This window comes from Oncorhynchus masou, chromosome 5 (genome assembly GCF_036934945.1).
Source record: "Oncorhynchus masou masou isolate Uvic2021 chromosome 5, UVic_Omas_1.1, whole genome shotgun sequence".
In the NCBI taxonomy this organism is placed as follows: Eukaryota; Metazoa; Chordata; class Actinopteri; order Salmoniformes; family Salmonidae; genus Oncorhynchus; species Oncorhynchus masou.
Window position 1 is genome coordinate 14,950,253 of NC_088216.1, and position 25,790 is coordinate 14,976,042.

General features: G+C 42.0%; 1 protein-coding gene across 1 annotated transcript in view; it reads left to right on the forward strand.

The window, feature by feature from the left end:
* The window catches only part of LOC135528314 (slit homolog 1 protein-like), a 186,981-nt gene that overhangs the window by 15,306 nt on the left and 145,885 nt on the right, over positions 1-25,790 (forward strand). Inside the window, 9 exon segments of the mRNA XM_064957308.1 lie at positions 8,887-9,030; positions 9,864-10,027; positions 11,054-11,077; positions 17,122-17,266; positions 17,346-17,420; positions 17,717-17,860; positions 18,729-18,872; positions 19,676-19,842; positions 19,992-20,130. Of these exon segments, the coding sequence (XP_064813380.1) occupies positions 8,887-9,030; positions 9,864-10,027; positions 11,054-11,077; positions 17,122-17,266; positions 17,346-17,420; positions 17,717-17,860; positions 18,729-18,872; positions 19,676-19,842; positions 19,992-20,130 (1,146 nt within the window).

Consider the following 25,790-nt stretch of genomic DNA (forward strand, 5'->3'; position numbering starts at 1 on the left):
CCTATGTAGTGCACTATACTGTCTACTTCCTAAATAATTACCCTATGTAGTGCACTATACTGTCTACTCCCTAGATCATACCCTATGTAGTGCACTATACTGTCTACTTCCTAAATCATACCCTATGTAGTGCACTATACTGTCTACTCCCTAAATCATACCTTATGTAGTGCACTATACTGTCTACTTCCTAAATAATTACCCTATGTAGTGCACTGTACTGTCTACTTCCTAAATCATACCCTATTCCCTATGTAGTGCACTATACTGTCTACTTTCTAAATCATACCCTATTCCCTATGTAGTGCACTGTACTGTCTACTTCCTAAATCATACCCTATTCCCTATGTAGTGCACTATACTGTCTACTTTCTAAATCATACCCTATTCCCTATGTAGTGCACTATACTGTCTACTTCCTAAATCATACCCTATTCCCTATGTAGTGCACTATACTGTCTACTTCCTAAATAATTACCCTATGTAGTGCACTGTACTGTCTACTTCCTAAATCATACCCTATGTAGTGCACTATACTGTCTACTTCCTAAATCATACCCTATGTAGTGCACTATACTGTCTACTTCCTAGATCATACCCTATTCCCTATGTAGTGCACTGTACTGTCTACTTCCTAAAGAATTACCCTATGTAGTGCACTATACTGTCTACTTCCTAGATCATACCCTATGTAGTGCACTATACTGTCTACTTCCTAGATCATACCCTATGTAGTGCACTATACTGTCTACTCCCTAGATCATACCCTATGTAGTGCACTATACTGTCTACTCCCTAAATCATACCTTATGTAGTGCACTATACCGTCTACTTCCTAAATAATTACCCTATGTAGTGCACTGTACTGTCTACTTCCTAAATCATACCCTATTCCCTATGTAGTGCACTATACTGTCTACTTTCTAAATCATACCCTATTCCCTATGTAGTGCACTATACTGTCTACTTCCTAAATCATACCCTATTCCCTATGTAGTGCACTATACTGTCTACTTCCTAAATAATTACCCTATGTAGTGCACTGTACTGTCTACTTCCTAAATCATACCCTATGTAGTGCACTATACTGTCTACTTCCTAAATCATACCCTATGTAGTGCACTATACTGTCTACTTCCTAGATCATACCCTATTCCCTATGTAGTGCACTGTACTGTCTACTTCCTAAAGAATTACCCTATGTAGTGCACTGTACTGTCTACTTCCTAAATCATACCCTATGTAGTGCACTATACTGTCTACTTCCTAGATCATACCCTATGTAGTGCACTATACTGTCTACTTCCTAAATCATACCCTATTCCCTATGTAGTGCACTATACTGTCTACTTCCTAAAGCATACCCCATTCCCTATGTAGTGCACTGTACTGTCTACTTCCTAAATCATACCCCATACCCTATGTAGTGCACTGTACTGTCTACTTCCTAAATCATACCCTATTCCCTATGTAGTGCACTATACTGTCTACTCCCTAAATCATACCCTATGTAGTGCACTATACTGTCTACTTCCTAAATCATACCCTATGTAGTGCACTATACTGTCTACTCCCTAGATCATACCCTATGTAGTGCACTATACTGTCTACTCCCTAAATCATACCCTATGTAGTGCACTATACTGTCTACTTCCTAGATCATACCCTATGTAGTGCACTATACTGTCTACTCCCTAGATCATACCCTATGTAGTGCACTATACTGTCTACTCCCTAAATCATACCCTATGTAGTGCACTATACTTTCTACTTCCTAAATAATTACCCTATGTAGTGCACTGTACTGTCTACTTCCTAAATCATACCCTATTCCCTATGTAGTGCACTATACTGTCTACTTTCTAAATCATACCCTATTCCCTATGTAGTGCACTATACTTTCTACTTCCTAAATAATTACCCTATGTAGTGCACTGTACTGTCTACTTCCTAAATCATACCCTATTCCCTATGTAGTGCACTATACTGTCTACTTCCTAAATAATTACCCTATGTAGTGCACTGTACTGTCTACTTCCTAAATCATACCCTATGTAGTGCACTATACTGTCTACTTCCTAAATCATACCCTATGTAGTGCACTATACTGTCTACTTCCTAAAGCATACCCTATTCCCTATGTAGTGCACTATACTGTCTACTCCCTAAATCATACCCTATGTAGTGCACTATACTGTCTACTCCCTAAATCATACCCTATGTAGTGCACTGTACTGTCTACTTCCTAAATCATACCCTATTCCCTATGTAGTGCACTATACTGTCTACTTCCTAAATCATACCCTATGTAGTACACTATACTGTCTACTTCCTAGATCATACCCTATGTAGTGCACTATACTGTCTACTCCCTAAATCATGCCCTATGTAGTGCACTATACTGTCTACTTCCTAGATCATACCCTATGTAGTGCACTATACTGTCTACTTCCTAGATCATACCCTATGTAGTGCACTATACTGTCTACTCCCTAGATCATACCCTATGTAGTGCACTATACTGTCTACTCCCTAAATCATACCTTATGTAGTGCACTATACTGTCTACTTCCTAAATAATTACCCTATGTAGTGCACTGTACTGTCTACTTCCTAAATCATACCCTATTCCCTATGTAGTGCACTATACTGTCTACTTTCTAAATCATACCCTATTCCCTATGTAGTGCACTATACTGTCTACTTCCTAAATCATACCCTATTCCCTATGTAGTGCACTATACTGTCTACTTCCTAAATAATTACCCTATGTAGTGCACTGTACTGTCTACTTCCTAAATCATACCCTATGTAGTGCACTATACTGTCTACTTCCTAAATCATACCCTATGTAGTGCACTATACTGTCTACTTCCTAGATCATACCCTATTCCCTATGTAGTGCACTGTACTGTCTACTTCCTAAATAATTACCCTATGTAGTGCACTGTACTGTCTACTTCCTAAATCATACCCTATGTAGTGCACTATACTGTCTACTTCCTAAATCATACCCTATTCCCTATGTAGTGCACTATACTGTCTACTTCCTAAAGCATACCATATTCCCTATGTAGTGCACTGTACTGTCTACTTCCTAAATCATACCCCATACCCTATGTAGTGCACTGTACTGTCTACTTCCTATATCATACCCTATTCCCTATGTAGTGCACTATACTGTCTACTCCCTAAATCATACCCTATGTAGTGCACTATACTGTCTACTTCCTAAATCATACCCTATGTAGTGCACTATACTGTCTACTTCCTAGATCATACCCTATGTAGTGCACTATACTGTCTACTCCCTAAATCATACCCTATGTAGTGCACTATACTGTCTACTTCCTAGATCATACCCTATGTAGTGCACTATACTGTCTACTTCCTAGATCATACCCTATGTAGTGCACTATACTGTCTACTCCCTAGATCATACCCTATGTAGTGCACTATACTGTCTACTCCCTAAATCATACCCTATGTAGTGCACTATACTTTCTACTTCCTAAATAATTACCCTATGTAGTGCACTGTACTGTCTACTTCCTAAATCATACCCTATTCCCTATGTAGTGCACTATACTGTCTACTTTCTAAATCATACCCTATTCCCTATGTAGTGCACTATACTTTCTACTTCCTAAATAATTACCCTATGTAGTGCACTGTACTGTCTACTTCCTAAATCATACCCTATTCCCTATGTAGTGCACTATACTGTCTACTTCCTAAATAATTACCCTATGTAGTGCACTGTACTGTCTACTTCCTAAATCATACCCTATGTAGTGCACTATACTGTCTACTTCCTAAATCATACCCTATGTAGTGCACTATACTGTCTACTTCCTAAATAATTACCCTATGTAGTGCACTGTACTGTCTACTTCCTAAATCATACCCTATGTAGTGCACTATACTGTCTACTTCCTAAATCATACCCTATTCCCTATGTAGAGCACTGTACTGTCTACTTCCTAGATCATACCCTATGTAGTACACTATACTGTCTACTTCCTAAATCATACCCCATTCCCTATGTAGTGCACTATACTGTCTACTTCCTAAATCATACCCTATTCCCTATGTAGTGCACTATACTGTCTACTTCCTAAATAATTACCCTATGTAGTGCACTGTACTGTCTACTTCCTAAATCATACCCTATGTAGTGCACTATACTGTCTACTTCCTAGATCATACCCTATGTAGTGCACTATACTGTCTACTTCCTAAATCATACCCTATTCCCTATGTAGTGCACTGTACTGTCTACTTCCTAAAGCATACCATATTCCCTATGTAGTGCACTGTACTGTCTACTTCCTAAATCATACCCTATGTAGTGCACTATACTGTCTACTTCCTAAATCATACCCTATTCCCTATGTAGTGCACTATACTGTCTACTTCCTAGATCATACCCTATTCCCTATGTAGTGCACTGTACTGTCTACTTCCTAGATCATACCCTATTCCCTATGTAGTGCACTGTACTGTCTACTTCCTAGATCATACCCTATTCCCTATGTAGTGCACTGTACTGTCTACTTCCTAAATAATTACCCTATGTAGTGCACTATACTGTCTACTTCCTAAATCATACCCCATTCCCTATGTAGTGCACTATACTGTCTACTTCCTAAATCATACCCTATTCCCTATGTAGTGCACTGTACTGTCTACTTCCTAGATCATACCCTATGTAGTGCACTATACTGTCTACTTCCTAAATCATACCCCATTCCCTATGTAGTGCACTATACTGTCTACTTCCTAAATCATACCCCATTCCCTATGTAGTGCACTATACTGTCTACTTCCTAAATCATACCCTATTCCCTATGTAGTGCACTATACTGTCTACTTCCTAAATCATACCCTATTCCCTATGTAGTGCACAATACTGTCTACTTCCTAGATCATACCCTATTCCCTATGTAGTGCACTGTACTGTCTACTTCCTAGATCATACCCTATGTAGTGCACTATACTGTCTACTTCCTAAATCATACCCTATGTAGTGCACTATACTGTCTACTTCCTAAATCATACCCCATTCCCTATGTAGTGCACTATACTGTCTACTTCCTAGATCATACCCTATTCCCTATGTAGTGCACTGTACTGTCTACTTCCCAGATCATACCCTATGTAGTGCACTATACTGTCTACTTCCTAAATCATACCCCATTCCCTACGTAGTGCACTATACTGTCTACTTCCTAAATAATACCCTATTCCCTATGTATTGCACTGTACTGTCTACTTCCTAGATCATACCCTATGTAGTGCACTATACTGTCTACTTCCTAAATCATACCCCATTCCCTATGTAGTGCACTATACTGTCTACTTCCTAAATCATACCCTATTCCCTATGTAGTGCACTGTACTGTCTACTTCCTAGATCATACCCTATGTAGTGCACTATACTGTCTACTTCCTAAATCATACCCCATTCCCTATGTAGTGCACTATACTGTCTACTTCCTAAATCATACCCCATTCCCTATATAGTGCACTATACTGTCTACTTCCTAAATCATACCCTATTCCCTATGTAGTGCACTGTACTGTCTACTCCCTAGATCATACCCTATGTAGTGCACTATACTGTCTACTCCCTAAATCATACCCTATGTAGTGCACTATACTTTCTACTTCCTAAATAATTACCCTATGTAGTGCACTGTACTGTCTACTTCCTAAATCATACCCTATTCCCTATGTAGTGCACTATACTGTCTACTTTCTAAATCATACCCTATTCCCTATGTAGTGCACTATACTTTCTACTTCCTAAATAATTACCCTATGTAGTGCACTGTACTGTCTACTTCCTAAATCATACCCTATTCCCTATGTAGTGCACTATACTGTCTACTTCCTAAATAATTACCCTATGTAGTGCACTGTACTGTCTACTTCCTAAATCATACCCTATGTAGTGCACTATACTGTCTACTTCCTAAATCATACCCTATGTAGTGCACTATACTGTCTACTTCCTAAATAATTACCCTATGTAGTGCACTGTACTGTCTACTTCCTAAATCATACCCTATGTAGTGCACTATACTGTCTACTTCCTAAATCATACCCTATTCCCTATGTAGAGCACTGTACTGTCTACTTCCTAGATCATACCCTATGTAGTGCACTATACTGTCTACTTCCTAAATCATACCCCATTCCCTATGTAGTGCACTATACTGTCTACTTCCTAAATCATACCCTATTCCCTATGTAGTGCACTATACTGTCTACTTCCTAAATAATTACCCTATGTAGTGCACTGTACTGTCTACTTCCTAAATCATACCCTATGTAGTGCACTATACTGTCTACTTCCTAGATCATACCCTATGTAGTGCACTATACTGTCTACTTCCTAAATCATACCCTATTCCCTATGTAGTGCACTGTACTGTCTACTTCCTAAAGCATACCATATTCCCTATGTAGTGCACTGTACTGTCTACTTCCTAAATCATACCCTATGTAGTGCACTATACTGTCTACTTCCTAAATCATACCCTATTCCCTATGTAGTGCACTATACTGTCTACTTCCTAGATCATACCCTATTCCCTATGTAGTGCACTGTACTGTCTACTTCCTAGATCATACCCTATTCCCTATGTAGTGCACTGTACTGTCTACTTCCTAGATCATACCCTATTCCCTATGTAGTGCACTGTACTGTCTACTTCCTAAATAATTACCCTATGTAGTGCACTATACTGTCTACTTCCTAAATCATACCCCATTCCCTATGTAGTGCACTATACTGTCTACTTCCTAAATCATACCCTATTCCCTATGTAGTGCACTGTACTGTCTACTTCCTAGATCATACCCTATGTAGTGCACTATACTGTCTACTTCCTAAATCATACCCCATTCCCTATGTAGTGCACTATACTGTCTACTTCCTAAATCATACCCCATTCCCTATGTAGTGCACTATACTGTCTACTTCCTAAATCATACCCTATTCCCTATGTAGTGCACTATACTGTCTACTTCCTAAATCATACCCTATTCCCTATGTAGTGCACAATACTGTCTACTTCCTAGATCATACCCTATTCCCTATGTAGTGCACTGTACTGTCTACTTCCTAGATCATACCCTATGTAGTGCACTATACTGTCTACTTCCTAAATCATACCCTATGTAGTGCACTATACTGTCTACTTCCTAAATCATACCCCATTCCCTATGTAGTGCACTATACTGTCTACTTCCTAGATCATACCCTATTCCCTATGTAGTGCACTGTACTGTCTACTTCCCAGATCATACCCTATGTAGTGCACTATACTGTCTACTTCCTAAATCATACCCCATTCCCTACGTAGTGCACTATACTGTCTACTTCCTAAATAATACCCTATTCCCTATGTATTGCACTGTACTGTCTACTTCCTAGATCATACCCTATGTAGTGCACTATACTGTCTACTTCCTAAATCATACCCCATTCCCTATGTAGTGCACTATACTGTCTACTTCCTAAATCATACCCTATTCCCTATGTAGTGCACTGTACTGTCTACTTCCTAGATCATACCCTATGTAGTGCACTATACTGTCTACTTCCTAAATCATACCCCATTCCCTATGTAGTGCACTATACTGTCTACTTCCTAAATCATACCCCATTCCCTATATAGTGCACTATACTGTCTACTTCCTAAATCATACCCTATTCCCTATGTAGTGCACTGTACTGTCTACTTCCTAGATCATACCCTATGTAGTGCACTATACTGTCTACTTCCTAAATCATACCCTATGTAGTGCACTATACTTTCTACTCCCTAAATCATACCCTATTCCCTATGTAGTGCACTGTACTGTCTACTTCCTAAATCATACCCCATTCCCTATGTAGTGCACTGTACTGTCTACTTCCTAAATCATACCCTATTCCCTATGTAGTGCACTGTACTGTCTACTTCCTAGATCATACCCTATGTAGTGCACTATACTGTCTACTTCCTAAATCATACCCCATTCCCTATGTAGTGCACTATACTGTCTACTTCCTAAATCATACCCCATTCCCTATATAGTGCACTATACTGTCTACTTCCTAAATCATACCCTATTCCCTATGTAGTGCACTGTACTGTCTACTTCCTAGATCATACCCTATGTAGTGCACTATACTGTCTACTTCCTAAATCATACCCTATGTAGTGCACTATACTTTCTACTCCCTAAATCATACCCTATTCCCTATGTAGTGCACTGTACTGTCTACTCCCTAAATCATACCCTATTCCCTATGTAGTGCACTGTACTGTCTACTTCCTAAATCATACCCTATTCCCTATGTAGTGCACTGTACTGTCTACTTCCTAAATCATACCCTATTCCCTATGTAGTGCACTGTACTGTCTACTTCCTAAACCATACCCTATGTATTGCACTATACTGTCTACTTCCTTGATCATACCCTATTCCCTGTGTAGTGCACTATCCTAAACCATACCCAATTCCCTATGTAGTGCACTATACTGTCTACCTCCTAAATCATTCCCCATTCCCTATGTAGTGCACTATACTGTGTATTTCCTAAATAATTCCCTATGTAGTGCACTAATTTTGACCAGAGCCTGATATACAGTATGTGCTTTTAGTTTAGGAACAGAACTTCCCTCCCTCCCTCCCTCCCTCCCTCCCTCCCTCCCTCCCTCCCTCCCTCCCTCCCTCCCTCCCTCCCTCCCATCTCTCTCTCTCTCTCTCTCTCTCTCTCTCTCTATCGCTCTCACTCTCTCTCTCCCTCTCTTTCTCCTCCCATCTCTTTCTCTCTCTCTCTTTCTCCATCCTCACTCTCTCCCCCCTCTGTCTCTGTCTCTCTCCCAGTCTCCTGAATGCCAATAAGATCCACTGTATTCGAGCCACAGCCTTCCAGGACCTAGAGAATCTAGCTCTGCTGTCTCTCTACGACAACAAGATCCAGACCCTGGCTAAAGGAACCTTCACACCCCTTCACAGTATACAGACACTGTGAGTGTCACACACACACACACACGCACACATGCACACACACCTTCACACCCCCACACAGTATACAGACACTGTGAGTCTCACACACGCACACATGCATGGATGCACACACACCTTCACACAGTATACAGACACTGTGGTATGCATAGGTGTACTGTCAAATACAATACCCAAACAGGCATACATACATGTTCAATCCTACATACTGATGCATACAGATGAGGTCTCCACATCCATATAGTATTAGAGCAGGTCTGTTCTATGATGGTTCTGGAGGGCCCAAACACTTCTGCTTTTATCCTAATTCAGACCTGGGACACCGGGGGAGTGCAATTAACTACCAGGTAGAAATAAAACCAGAAGTGGTTGGGGAGACCAGGACCTGGAATCAATTAACTACCAGGTAGAAACAAAACCAGAAGTGGTTGGGGAGACCAGGACCTGGAATCAGTTAACTACCAGGTAGAAACAAAACCAGAAGTGGTTGGGGAGACCAGGACCTGGAATCAATTAACTACCAGGTATAAATAAAACCAGAAGTGGTTTGGGAGACCAGGACCTGGAATCAATTAACTACCAGGTAGAAACAAAACCAGAAGTGTTTTGGGAGACCAGGACCTGGAATCAATTAACTACCAGGTATAAATAAAACCAGAAGTGGTTGGGGAGACCAGGACCTGGAATCAATTAACTACCAGGTAGAAACAAAACCAGAAGTGGTTGGGGAGACCAGGACCTGGAATCAATTAACTACCAGGTAGAAACAAAACCAGAAGTGGTTGGGCCCTCCGTATTCTTTTAAAACCTGACCTCTGACCCCTCTCTCCCCCTAGTCACCTGGCCCAGAACCCGTTTGTGTGTGACTGTAACCTGAAATGGCTGGCAGACTACCTGAGGTCCAACCCCATAGAGACCAGCGGTGCCCGCTGTGCCAGCCCACGCAGACTGGCAAACAAACGCATCGGGCAGATCAAGAGCAAGAAGTTCCGCTGCTCTGGTGTGTGTCTGTCTGTCTGTGGTCATCTGACATGTGTGTGTGTGTCTAGCTACATCACCTTGCTCCAACTTATGCCAGGCTCCGTCCCAGCACACACACACGGCACTCTTTCCCTTCATCTGCTAGCGTAATAGGCCAGCATTATCTGCCAGCGTTACAGGCCAGCGTTATAGGCCAGCATTATCTGCCAGCGTTACAGGCCAGCATTATCTGCCAACATTATAGGCCAGCATTATCTGCCGGCGTTATAGGTCAGCATTATCTGCCAGCGTTATCTGCCAGCGTTACAGGCCAGCATTATCTGCCAGCGTTATAGGCCAGTGTTATAGGCCAGCATTATCTGCCAGCGTTATAGGCCAGTGTTATAGGCCAGCATTATCTGCCAGCGTTATAGGCCAGTGTTATAGGCCAGCATTATCTGCCAGTGTTATAGGCCAGCATTATCTGCCAGCGTTATAGGCCAGTGTTATAGGCCAGCATTATCTGCCAGCGTTATAGGCCAGTGTTATAGGCCATCATTATCTGCCAGCGTTATAGGCCAGTGTTATAGGCCAGCGTTATCTGCCAGCGTTACAGGCCAGCATAATCTGCCAGCGTTATAGGCCAGTGTTATAGGCCAGCATTATCTGCCAGCGTTATAGGCCAGTGTTATAGGCCAGCATTATCTGCCAGCGTTATCTGCCAACCCAGCTCCAGTGAAACCAGTAACGGCTCCTTGATCTGTGTGCTTTAGAGCTGGTACAGGTTATGACAGGTTATAAGGCATTACATAGAGTTATGTTAAACCATGATACCATGGAGATGACGTGTTGTTTTCTGTTTCATATATAACTACGTTACAGGGCCAGGAGCTGCTGCTTTCTTATTCATCAGAGATATAGATATATTTATCTTAGAGTAGGAAAACAAATATTTGACAAATCACAAAGCTACTGTATTCTACAGTATATATGAATATTCTATATCTTGATGCCATCCTCCTTAAACTGTCAGTAAACTTAACTTGTTTTTCTGTTTCCACGGTAGCTAAGGAGCAGTACCACATCCCAGGTACGTGTGTGTTAGTTCTACATATCTGTATCTGTACTTCTGTATATACATACTGTAGTATATTATACTGTGTATCTGTATCTGTACTTCTGTATATACATACTGTAGTATATTATACTGTGTATCTGTATCTGTACTTCTGTATATACATACTGTAGTATATTATACTGTATATCTGTATCTGTACTTCGGTATATACATACTGTAGTATATTATACTGTATATCTGTATCTGTACTTCTGTATATACATACTGTAGTATATTATACTGTTTATCTTTATCTGTACTTCTGCATATACATACTGTAGTATATTATACTGTGTATCTGTACTTCTGTATATACATACTGTAGTATATTATACTGTATATCTGTATCTGTACTTCTGTATATACATACTGTAGTATATTATACTGTGTATCTGTACTTCTGTCTATACATACTGTAGTATATTATACTGTATATCTGTATCTGTACTTCTGTATATACATACTGTAGTATATTATACTGTGTATCTGTACTTCTGTATATACATACTGTATATCTGTACTTCTGTATATACATACTGTAGTATATTATAATGTGTATATGTACTTCTGTATATACATACTGTAGTATATTATACTGTAATTCTGTACTTCTGTATATACATACTGTAGTATATTATACTGTATATCTGTACTTCTGTATATACATACTGTATATCTGTACTTCTGTATATACATACTGTAGTATATTATACTGTGTATATGTACTTCTGTATATACATACTGTAGTATATTATACTGTAATTCTGTATCTGTGCTTCTGTATATACATACTGTAGTATATTATACTGTGTATCTGTACTTCTGTCTATACATACTGTAGTATATTATACTGTATATCTGTATCTGTACTTCTGTATATACATACTGTAGTATATTATACTGTGTATCTGTACTTCTGTATATACATACTGTATATCTGTACTTCTGTATATACATACTGTAGTATATTATAATGTGTATATGTACTTCTGTATATACATACTGTAGTATATTATACTGTAATTCTGTACTTCTGTATATACATACTGTAGTATATTATACTGTATATCTGTACTTCTGTATATACATACTGTATATCTGTACTTCTGTATATACATACTGTAGTATATTATACTGTGTATATGTACTTCTGTATATACATACTGTAGTATATTATACTGTAATTCTGTATCTGTACTTCTGTATATACATACTGTAGTATATTATACTGTGTATCTGTACTTCTGTCTATACATACTGTAGTATATTATACTGTATATCTGTATCTGTACTTCTGTATATACATACTGTAGTATATTATACTGTGTATCTGTACTTCTGTATATACATACTGTATATCTGTACTTCTGTATATACATACTGTAGTATATTATAATGTGTATATGTACTTCTTATATACATACTGTAGTATATTATACTGTTTATCTGTATCTGTCCTGCACATTGGATATACATACTGTAGTATATTATACTGTATATCTGTACTTCTGTATATACATACTGTAGTATATTATATCTGTATCTGTACTTCTGTATATACATACTGTAGTATATTATACTGTTTATCTGTATCTGTACTTCTGTATATACATACTGTAGTATATTATACTGTATATCTGTACTTCTGTATATACATACTGTAGTATATTATACTGTTTATCTGTACTTCTGTATATACATACTGTAGTATATTATACTGTTTATCTGTATCTGTCCTGCACATTGGACCTGCTCATGTGTGACGTATACAACATGTCAAATGAACTGTGACTTCTGTGTTGTGCCCAGGCATGTTGGACGCTAAACAGTAACTGGGTATGAAAATACTACACTGTGTTCTATGTAGGGTTGCAAAGATCTGGGAACTTTCCCAAAATTCCCAGGTTTCCTGCTTATTCCCTCCTAATTCCAGGAACATTTCACTTGGGTTTCTGGAAAACTTGGGACATTTGTGAAAGTTGCCGGACATTAGCAACCCTAATTCTATGTGTGTTGTACAGTATATCTAAATACAGTATGTTATATTTGATAATACAGTGTGTTCTATGTGATCAAATCAAATTTTAGTAGTCACATGCGCCCTGAATACAGCAGGAGTAGGTAGACCTTACGGTGAAATGCTTACCTACGAGCCCCTAACCAACAAGGCAGTTGAAGAAAATACGGATAAGAAATAAAAGTAACAAGTAATTAAAGAGCAGCAGTAAAATAACAATAGTGAGACTATATACAGGGGGTACTGGTACAGAGTCAATGTGGAGGCTATATACAGGGGGTACTGGTACAGAGTCAATGTGGAGGCTATATACAGGGGGTACCGGTACAGAGTCAATGTGGAGGCTATATACAGGGGGTACTTGTACAGAGTCAATGTGGAGACTATATACAGGGGGTACTGGTACAGAGTCAATGTGGAGACTATATACAGGTGGTACCGGTACAGAGTCAATGTGGAGACTATATACAGGGGGTACCGGTACAGAGTCAATGTGGAGACTATATACAGGGGGTACTGGTACAGAGTCAATGTGGAGACTATATACAGGAGGTACCGGTACAGAGTCAATGTGGAGGCTATATACAGGAGGTACCGGTACAGAGTCAATGTGGAGGCTATATACAGGGGGTACTGGTACAGAGTCAATGTGGAGGCTATATACAGGAGGTACCGGTACAGAGTCAATGTGGAGGCTATATACAGGGGGTACCAGTACAGAGTCAATGTGGAGGCTATATACAGGGGGTACTGGTACAGAGTCAATGTGGAGGCTATATACAGGGGGTACTGGTACAGAGTCAATGTGCGGGGCCACCGGTTAGTCGAGGTAATATATACATGTAGGTAGAGTTATTATAGTGAATATGCACAGATAATAACAGAGAGTAGCAGCGGTGTAAAAGAGGGGGAGAGGGGGTGGGGTGGGGGGCAATGCAAATAGTCTGGGTAGCCATTTGATTAGATGTTCAGGAGTCTTATGGCTTGGGGGTAGAAGCTGTTTAGAAGCTTCTTGGTCCAAGATTTGGTGCTCTGGTAGCGCTTGCTGTGCGGTAGCAAAGAGAACAGCCTATGACTGGAGGGGCTGGAGTCTTTGACAATTTTTAGGGCCTTCCTCTGACACCGCCTGGTATAGAGGTCCTGGATGGCAGGAAGCTTGGCTCCAGTGATGTACTTGGCCGTTTGCACTACCCTCTGTAGTGCCTTGCGGTCAGAGGCTGAGCAGTTGCCATACCAGGAAGTGATGCAACCAATCAGGATGCTTTCGGTCCTCTTTTTCCTGTAGTCCACAATCATCTCCTTTGTCTTTTTTTTGTTGTTTAGTTTTGTTGTTGAATTTCTACCCCTTTTTCTCTCCAATTTTGTGGTGTCCAATTGTTGTAGTAGCTACTATCTTGTCTCATCGCTACAACTCCCGTACAGGCTCAGGAGAGACGAAGGTTGAAAGTCATGCGTCCTCCAATACACAACCCAACCAAGCCGCACTGCTTCTTAACACAGTGTGCATCAAATCCGGAAGCCAGCCGCACCAATGTGTCGGAGGAAACACCGTGCACACAGTCTTCTGGAACAGCTGGTGCTGTCATGCATGTTTCAGTGTTATTTGCCTTGAAGCAAGTATAGAAGTAGTTTAGCTCCTCTGGTAGGCTTGTGTGACTGAGCAGCTCTCGGCTGTGCTTCCCTTTGCAGTCTCTAATGTTTTGCAAACCCTGCCACATCCGACGAGCTTCAGAGCCAGTGTAGTACGATTCGATCTTAGTCCTCTATTGATGCTTTGCCTGTTTGATGGATCGACGGAGGGCATAGTGGGATTTCTTATAAGCTTCCGGGTTAGAGTCCTGCTCCTTGAAAGCGGCAGCTCTAGCCTTTAGCTCAGTGCAGATGTTGCCTGTAATCCATGGCTTCTGGTTGGGGTATGTACGTACGGTCACTGTGGGGACGACATCATCGATGCACTTATTGATGAAGCCAATGACTGATGTGGTGTACTCCTCAATGCCATCTGAGGAATCCCGGAACATATTCCAGTCTGTGCTAGCAAAACAGTCCTGTAGCTTAGCATCTACTTCATCTGATCACTTTTTTATAGACTGAGTCACTGGTGCTTCCTGCTTTAATTTTTGCTTGTAAGTCTTCACAAGGTTTTCACACACTGTTGCTGGTATTTTGGCCCATTCCTCCATGCAGATCTCCTCTAGAGCAGTGATGTTTTGGGGCTGTTGCTGGGCAACACAGACTTTCAACTCCCTCCAAAGATTTTCTATGGGGTTGAGATCTGGAGACTGGCTAGGCCACTCCAGGACCTTGAAATGCTTCCTACGAAGCCACTCCTGCATTGTCCGGGCGGTGTGTTTGGGGGATCATTGTCATGCTGAAAGAACCAGCCACGATTAATCTTCAATACCCTTGCTGATGGAAGGAGGTTTTCACTCAAAATCTCATGATACATGGCCCCGTTCAGTCTTTCCTTTACACGGATCAGTCGTCCTGGTCCCTTTGCAGAAAAACAGCCCCAAAAGCATGATGTTTCCACCCCCATGCTTCACAGTAGGTATGGTGTTCTTTGGATGCAACTCAGCATTCTTTGTCCTCCAATCACGACGAGTTGAGTTTTTACCAAAAAGTTATATTTTAGTTTCATCTGACCATATGACATTCTCCCAATCTTCTTTTGGATCATCCAAATGCTCTCTAGCAAACATCAGACGGGCCTGGACATTTACTGGCTTAAGCAGGGGGACACATCTGGCACTGCAGGATTTGAGTCCCTGGCGGCGTAGTGTGTTACTGATGGTAGGCTTTGTTACCTTGGTCCCAGCTCTCTGCAGGTCATTCACTAGGTCCCCCCGTATGGTTCTGGGATTTTTGCTCACCGTTCTTGTGATCATTTTGACCCCACGGGGTGAGATCTTGCGTGGAGCCCCAGATCGAGGGAGATTATCAGTGGTCTTGTATGTCTTCCATTTCCTAATAATTGCTCCCACAGTTGATTTCTTCAAACCAAGCTGCTTACCTATTGCAGATTCAGTCTTCCCAGCCTGGTGCAGGTCTACAATTTTGTTTCTGGTGACAGCTCTTTGGTCTTGGCCATAGTGGAGTTTGGAGTGTGACCGTTTGAGGTTGTGGACAGGTGTCTTTTATACTGATAACAAGTTCAAACAGGTGCCATTAATACAGGTAACGAGTGGAGGACAGAGGAGCCTCTTAAAGAAGAAGTTACAGGTCTGTGAGAGCCAGAAATCTTGCTTGTTTGTAGGTGACCAAATACTTATTTTCCACCATAATTTGCAAATAAATTCATTAAAAATCCTACAATGTGATTTTCTGGATTTTTTTTCTCATTTTGTCTGTCATAGTTGAAGTGTACCTATGATGAAAATTACAGATCTCTCTCATCTTTTTAAGTGGGAGAACTTGCACAATTGGTGGATGACTAAATACTTTTTTGCTCCACTGTATGTAAACAATGTATTCTGTGTGATAATGCGGTGTGTTCTATGTGATCATACAGTGTGTTGTATGTGATAATACAGTGTGTTCTATGTGATCATACAGTGTGTTGTATGTGATAATACAGTGTGTTCTATGTGATAATACAGTGTGTTCTATGTGATAATACAGTGTGTTCTATGTGATAATACAGTGTGTTCTATGTGATAATACAGTGTGTTCTATGTGATAATACAGTGTGTTGTATGTGATAATACAGTGTGTTCCATGTGATAATACAGTGTTTTGTATGTGATAATACAGTGTGTTCTATGTGATAATACAGTGTGTTCTATGTGATAAAACAGTATGTTCTATGTGATAATAGTGTGTTGTATGTGATAATACAGTGTGTTGTATGTGATAATACAGTGTGTTGTATGTGATAATACAGTGTGTTGTATGTGATAATACAGTGTGTTCTATGTGATAATACAGTGTGTTCTATGTGATAATACAGTGTGTTCTATGTGATAATACAGTGTGTTCTGTGTGTGGTGAATGTGACCAGGTACAGAAGACACCCGTCTGAATAATGAGTGTAACAGTAAGCCAGTGTGTCCTGCTAAGTGTCGCTGTGAAGCCAACGTAGTGGACTGCTCTAACCTCCGTCTCACCAAGTTCCCCCAACACCTACCTGCCTCTACCACCGAGCTGTAAGGACACACACACAGTATACTGTTATCTATTGCTGCTTCCTGTCTGTTCTCTGACCATTTTCTCCTCCCGTCTCAGGCGTCTCAACAACAATGACATCTCAGTGCTGGAAGCCACCGGTGTCTTCAAGACCCTCTCTCAGCTCAAGAAAATGTACGCTCTCAATTTACTGCTGAAGTTTTAAGTTAACCACCATTGTTGATTTTTTTGGGGGGTATTAGTTCATCACATTTATTCATTAACATTTTAATAATAATAATAATATAATTAATACACATAGTGTAACTGCTGATGTGGTGTAACAAGGCATAATATTTCAGACCAATATCTAAAAGGATTTCATATCTATTCATTAGTAACCATAAAAGTCCATGTGTCTTGTATGTTATTGGATAATTCAGTTGACCATTGGTTTGTTGTTTGTAACCAGCATAATCCGTGTTTTTCAGTAACCTTAGCAACAACAAGATCTCAGAGATCGAGGACGGAGTGTTTGAGGGGGCGGGGTCTGTCATGGAGCTCCACCTGACAGCCAATCACCTGGACTCTGTCAGAGGGACCATGTTCAGGGGCATGGGCGGCGTCCGCATGCTGTGAGTTAGCACCTTCATCATTATCACATCATTATTATCAGCATCATGATCATTATTATCATCAATCAATCAAATGTATTTATAAAGCCCTTTTTACATCAGCCGATGTCACAAAGTGCTGTACAGAAACCCAACCTAAAACCCCAAACAGCAAGGAATGCAGATGTAGAACAGTTGAAACAGGATCAGCAGCACCACCAGGTGGACTGGGGACAGCAAGGAGTCATCAGGCCAGGTAGTCCTGAGGCATGGTCCTAGGGCTCAGGTCAGAGAGAAGAGAAAGAGAGAGGGAATTAGAGGGAGCCTACTTAAATTCACACAGGACACCGGATAAGACATGAGAAATACTCCAGATATAACAGACAGCCCCCCGACACATAAACTACTGCAGCATATCATTGTAATTACCATCATTATCATTGTAATTATCATCATTATCATTACAATTATTATAGTTATCATTGCCATCGTCATTATCACCATTATCATCATCACCATTATCATGATCATCATCGTTTTCATAGTCACCATTTTCATCTTAATCATAATTATTATCAATTATTTAAGTAATAAGTCCTGAGGAGGTGTGGTATGTGGCCAAATATAGCACGGCTAAGGGCTGTTCTTCTGCACGATGCACTGCGTAGTGCCTGGACACAATCCTTAGCTGGGGTACTTTGGCCATATACCACAAACCCCCGATGTGCCTTATTGCTATTTGCCGTGGAAATTCATACTGATTGAGAATTTGTCATTTCTCATTGCAATAATCAAACTGGTCAACCCAAAAGTCTTGAAGGATAATTGTCGTCCTCAATATAAAATGCTGTCTTCACCAATGACTACAGTGTCTCTCTCTGTGTTGTAGGATGTTGAGGAACAACCGTATCAGCTGTATCCATAACGGCAGCTTCACTGGTCTGACCAACGTCCGCCTGTTGTCTCTCTATGACAACCAGCTCCACACCATAATGCCTGGGGCCTTCGACACACTGCCCAACCTCTCTACACTGTAAGACACACATACACACATTCACAAATCATCCTTGAAAAGTTTAAGAACTCTGTTATAGACTGACTGCCTCTCTTTGTCTCTCACTCTTGCTCTCTTTCTCTCCCCCTATTTCCCTCCACCTCTCTCTCTCCCCCACCTCTTTCTCCCTCTGTCTTCCTCTCTTTCTCCCTCTGTCTTCCTCTCTTTCTCTCTCCCTATTTCCCCCTCTCTCTTACCCCCACCTCTCTCTCTTACCCCCACCTCTCTCTCTTACTCCACCTCTCTCTCTTACTCCACCTCTCTCTCTTACTCCACCTCTCTCTCTTACCCCCACCTCTCTCTCTTACCCCACCTCTCTCTCTTACCCCCACCTCTCTCTCTTACTCCACCTCTCTCTCTTACTCCACCTCTCTCTCTTACTCCACCTCTCTCTCTTCCCCCCACCTCTCTCTCTTACCCCACCTCTCTCTCTTACCTCCACTTCTCTCTCTTCCCTCCACCTCTCTCTCCCCTCCACCTCTCTCTCCCCCTCCACCTCTCTCTCTCCCTCCACCTCTCTCTCTCCCCTCCACCTCTCTCTCTCCCCTCCACCTCTCTCTCTCCCCTCCACCTCTCTCTCTCCCCTCCACCTCTCTCTCTTCCCTCCACCTCTCTCTCTTCCCTCCACCTCTCTCTCTTCCCTCCACCTCTCTCTCTTCCCCCACCTCTCTCTTCCCCCCCTCTCTCTCTCTTCCCCCACCTCTCTCTCTTCCCTCCACCTCTCTCTCTCTCTCCCCCCACTTCTTTCTCCCTCTGTCTTCCTCTCATTCTCACTCCCTCAGGAACCTGTTGGCCAACCCGTTTAACTGTGACTGTCGTCTGGCGTGGTTGGGGGCGTGGCTTCGTTCTAGAAGAATCGTAACGGGGAACCCTCGCTGCCAGAGCCCCTCCTTCCTCAGAGAGATCCCACTACAGGACGTAGCTGCACCAGACTTCCGCTGCGACGACAGTACGACACACACACACACACGCAGGGACTCACGCAGAAACACACATCACACACACGGACACATAGAGATTTTATAATTTCATTGATCGAAAAGTGATAGAAGAATATTCAATTTCAAATGTTTCAAAGTAGTCTCCCTTCTCTCCCAGGTGCAGTATTGGAGGAGAGTAGCTGTGTAGCTCGTCCTCAGTGTCCCACTGAGTGTACCTGTACAGAGACGGTGGTCCGCTGTAGTAACAAACACCTCCAGGCCCTGCCCAAGGGGTTGCCCCGCAACGTCACTGAACTGTAAGTCACAGACTGGGGTTAGAGGTCAGGGGTCAGGAGACAAAGGGACGGGTGCTCAGTTCACCAGTTAGCACTTAGTTATATAACGTATTACCTGTGTAATAGGTAGGTATAACCTGTTCTGGCTATAGGCTGTTCTGGCTAGGACAAGGCTTACTGACTAATAGGTAGGTATAACCCTACAGGCTGTTCTGGCTAGGACAAGGCTTACTGACTAATAGGTAGGTATAACCCTATAGGCTGTTCTGGCTAGGACAAGGCTTACTGACTAATAGGTAGGTATAACCCTACAGTCTGTTCTGGCTAGGACAAGGCTTACTGACTAATAGGTAGGTATAACCCTACAGTCTGTTCTGGCTAGGACAAGGCTTACTGACTAATAGGTAGGTATAACCCTACAGTCTGTTCTGGCTAGGACAAGGCTTACTGACTAATAGGTAGGTATAACCCTACAGTCTGTTCTGGCTAGGACAAGGCTTACTGACTAATAGGTAGGTATAACCCTACAGTCTGTTCTGGCTAGGACAAGGCTTACTGACTAATAGGTAGGTATAACCCTATAGTCTGTTCTGGCTAGGACAAGGCTTACTGACTAATAGGTAGGTATAACCCTATAGTCTGTTCTGGCTGTTCTGGCTAGGACAAGGCTTACTGACTAATAGGTAGGTATAACCCTACAGTCTGTTCTGGCTAGGACAAGGCTTACTGACTAATAGGTAGGTATAACCCTACAGTCTGTTCTGGCTAGGACAAGGCTTACTGACTAATAGGTAGGTATAACCCTACAGTCTGTTCTGGCTAGGACAAGGCTTACTGACTAATAGGTAGGTATAACCCTACAGTCTGTTCTGGTAGGACAAGGCCTGACTAATAGGTAGGTATAACCCTGTCTGTTCTGGCTAGGACAAGGCTTACTGACTAATAGGTAGGTATAACCCTATAGTTACTGTTCTGGCTAGGACAAGGCTTACTGACTAATAGGTAGGTATAACCCTACAGTCTGTTCTGGCTAGGACAAGGCTTACTGACTAATAGGTAGGTATAACCCTACAGTCTGTTCTGGCTAGGACAAGGCTTACTGACTAATAGGTAGGTATAACCCTACAGTCTGTTCTGGCTAGGACAAGGCTTACTGACTAATAGGTAGGTATAACCCTACAGTCTGTTCTGGCTAGGACAAGGCTTACTGACTAATAGGTAGGTATAACCCTACAGTCTGTTCTGGCTAGGACAAGGCTTACTGACTAATAGGTAGGTATAACCCTACAGTCTGTTCTGGCTAGGACAAGGCTTACTGACTAATAGGTAGGTATAACCCTATAGTCTGTTCTGGCTAGGACAAGGCTTACTGACTAATAGGTAGGTATAACCCTACAGTCTGTTCTGGCTAGGACAAGGCTTACTGACTAATAGGTAGGTATAACCCTATAGTCTGTTCTGGCTAGACTAATAGACAAGGCTGTTCTGGCTAGGACAAGGCTGACTAATAGGTAGGTATAACCCTACAGTCTGTTCTGGCTAGGACAAGGCTTACTGACTAATAGGTAGGTATAACCCTACAGTCTGTTCTGGCTAGGACAAGGCTTACTGACTAATAGGTAGGTATAACCCTACAGTCTGTTCTGGCTAGGACAAGGCTACTGACTAATAGGTAGGTATAACCCTACAGTCTGTTCTGGCTAGGACAAGGCTTACTGACTAATAGGTAGGTATAACCCTATAGTCTGTTCTGGCTAGGACAAGGCTTACTGACTAATAGGTAGGTATAACCCTACAGTCTGTTCTGGCTAGGACAAGGCTTACTGACTAATAGGTAGGTATAACCCTATAGTCTGTTCTGGCTAGGACAAGGCTTACTGACTAATAGTATAAACCCTACAGTCTGTTCTGGCTAGGACAAGGCTTACTGACTAATAGGTAGGTATAACCCTATAGTCTGTTCTGGCTAGGACAAGGCTTACTGACTAATAGGTAGGTATAACCCTACTGTTCTGGCTAGGACAAGGCTTACTGACTAATAGGTAGGTATAACCCTACAGTCTGTTCTGGCTAGGACAAGGCTTACTGACTAATAGGTAGGTATAACCCTACAGTCTGTTCTGGCTAGGACAAGGCTTACTGACTAATAGGTAGGTATAACCCTACAGTCTGTTCTGGCTAGGACAAGGCTTACTGACTAATAGGTAGGTATAACCCTACAGTCTGTTCTGGCTAGGACAAGGCTTACTGACTAATAGGTAGGTATAACCCTACAGTCTGTTCTGGCTAGGACAAGGCTTACTGACTAATAGGTAGGTATAACCCTACAGTCTGTTCTGGCTAGGACAAGGCTTACTGACTAATAGGTAGGTATAACCCTACAGTCTGTTCTGGCTAGGACAAGGCTTACTGACTAATAGGTAGGTATAACCCTACAGTCTGTTCTGGCTAGGACAAGGCTTACTGACTAATAGGTAGGTATAACCCTACAGTCTGTTCTGGCTAGGACAAGGCTTACTGACTAATAGGTAGGTATAACCCTATAGGCTGTTCTGGCTAGGACAAGGCTTACTGACTAATAGGTAGGTATAACCCTACAGTCTGTTCTGGCTAGGACAAGGCTTACTGACTAATAGGTAGGTATAACCCTACAGTCTGTTCTGGCTAGGACAAGGCTTACTGACTAATAGGTAGGTATAACCCTACAGTCTGTTCTGGCTAGGACAAGGCTTACTGACTAATAGGTAGGTATAACCCTACAGTCTGTTCTGGCTAGGACAAGTCTGTTCTGGCTAGGACAAGGCTTACTGACTAATAGGTAGGTATAACCCTACAGTCTGTTCTGGCTAGGACAAGGCTTACTGACTAATAGGTAGGTATAACCCTGTTGACTAATAGGTAGGTATAACCCTGTCTGTTCTGGCTAGGACAAGGCTTACTGACTAATAGGTAGGTATAACCCTACAGTCTGTTCTGGCTAGGACAAGGCTTACTGACTAATAGGTAGGTATAACCCTACAGTCTGTTCTGGCTAGGACAAGGCTTACTGACTAATAGGTAGGTATAACCCTATAGTCTGTTCTGGCTAGGACAAGGCTTACTGACTAATAGGTAGGTATAACCCTACAGTCTGTTCTGGCTAGGACAAGGCTTACTGACTAATAGGTAGGTATAACCCTACAGTCTGTTCTGGCTAGACAAGACTGAATAGGTAGGTATAACCCTACAGTCTGTTCTGGCTAGGACAAGGCTTACTGACTAATAGGTAGGTATAACCCTATAGTCTGTTCTGGCTAGGACAAGGCTTACTGACTAATAGGTAATAACCCTACAGTCTGTTCTGGCTAGGTATACTAATAGGTAGGTATAACCCTACAGTCTGTTCTGGCTAGGACAAGGCTAGACTAATAGGTACAAGTCTGTTCTGGCTAGGACAAGGCTTACTGACTAATAGGTAGGTATAACCCTACAGTCTGTTCTGGCTAGGACAAGGCTTACTGACTAATAGGTAGGTATAACCCTACAGTCTGTTCTGGCTAGGACAAGGCTTACTGACTAATAGGTAGGTATAACCCTATAGGCTGTTCTGGCTAGGACACTAATAGGTAGGTATAACCCTATAGGCTGTTCTTACTGACTAATAGGTAGGTATAACCCTACAGTCTGTTCTGGCTAGGACAAGGCTTACTGACTAATAGGTAGGTATAACCCTACAGTCTGTTCTGGCTAGGACAAGGCTTACTGACTAATAGGTAGGTATAACCCTATAGTCTGTTCTGGCTAGGACAAGGCTTACTGACTAATAGGTAGGTATAACCCTACAGTCTGTTCTGGCTAGGACAAGGCTTACTGACTAATAGGTAGGTATAACCCTACAGTCTGTTCTGGCTATGACAAGGCTTACTGACTAATAGGTAGGTATAACCCTACAGTCTGTTCTGGCTAGGACAAGGCTTACTGACTAATAGGTAGGTATAACCCTACAGTCTGTTCTGGCTAGGACAAGGCTTACTGACTAATAGGTAGGTATAACCCTATAGTCTGTTCTGGCTAGGACAAGGCTTACTGACTAATAGGTAGGTATAACCCTACAGTCTGTTTTGGCTAGGACAAGGCATACTGACTAATAGGTAGGTATAACCCTACAGTCTGTTCTGGCTAGGACAAGGCTTACTGACTAATAGGTAGGTATAACCCTATAGTCTGTTCTGGCTAGGACAAGGCCTACTGACTAATAGGTAGGTATAACCCTACAGTCTGTTCTGGCTAGGACAAGGCTTACTGACTAATAGACCCTACAGTCTGTTCTGGCTAGGACAAGGCTTACTGACTAATAGGTAGGTATAACCCTACTGTTCTGGCTAGTCTGACTTCCCTATAGGCTGTTCTGGCTAGGACAAGGCTCTGACTAATAGGTAGGTATAACCCTAGTCTGTTCTGGCTACACTGAGGCCCTACAGTCTGTTCTGGCTAGGACAAGGCTTACTGACTAATAGGTAGGTATAACCCTATAGTCTGTTCTGGCTAGGACAAGGCTTACTGACTAATAGGTAGGTATAACCCTACAGTCTGTTCTGGCTAGGACAAGGCTTACTGACTAATAGGTAGGTATAACCCTACAGTCTGTTCTGGCTAGGACAAGGCTTACTGACTAATAGGTAGGTATAACCCTACAGTCTGTTCTGGCTAGGACAAGGCTTACTGACTAATAGGTAGGTATAACCCTACAGTCTGTTCTGGCTAGGACAAGGCTTACTGACTAATAGGTAGGTATAACCCTACAGTCTGTTCTGGCTAGGACAAGGCTTACTGACTAATAGGTAGGTATAACCCTACAGTCTGTTCTGGCTAGGACAAGGCTTACTGACTAATAGGTAGGTATAACCCTATAGTCTGTTCTGGCTAGGACAAGGCTTACTGACTAATAGGTAGGTATAACCCTACAGTCTGTTCTGGCTAGGACAAGGCTTACTGACTAATAGGTAGGTATAACCCTATAGTCTGTTCTGGCTAGGACAAGGCTTACTGACTAATAGGTAGGTATAACCCTACAGTCTGTTCTGGCTAGGACAAGGCTTACTGACTAATAGGTAGGTATAACCCTATAGTCTGTTCTGGCTAGGACAAGGCTTACTGACTAATAGGTAGGTATAACCCTGTGTTCTGGCTAGGACAAGGCTTACTGACTAATAGGTAGGTATAACCCTACAGTCTGTTCTGGCTAGGACAAGGCTTACTGACTAATAGGTAGGTATAACCCTACAGTCTGTTCTGGCTAGGACAAGGCTTACTGACTAATAGGTAGGTATAACCCTACAGTCTGTTCTGGCTAGGACAAGGCTTACTGACTAATAGGTAGGTATAACCCTATAGTCTGTTCTGGCTAGGACAAGGCTTACTGACTAATAGGTAGGTATAACCCTACAGTCTGTTCTGGCTAGGACAAGGCTTACTGACTAATAGGTAGGTATAACCCTACAGTCTGTTCTGGCTAGGACAAGGCTTACTGACTAATAGGTAGGTATAACCCTACAGTCTGTTCTGGCTAGGACAAGGCTTACTGACTAATAGGTAGGTATAACCCTACAGTCTGTTCTGGCTAGGACAAGGCTTACTGACTAATAGGTAGGTATAACCCTATAGTCTGTTCTGGCTAGGACAAGGCTTACTGACTAATAGGT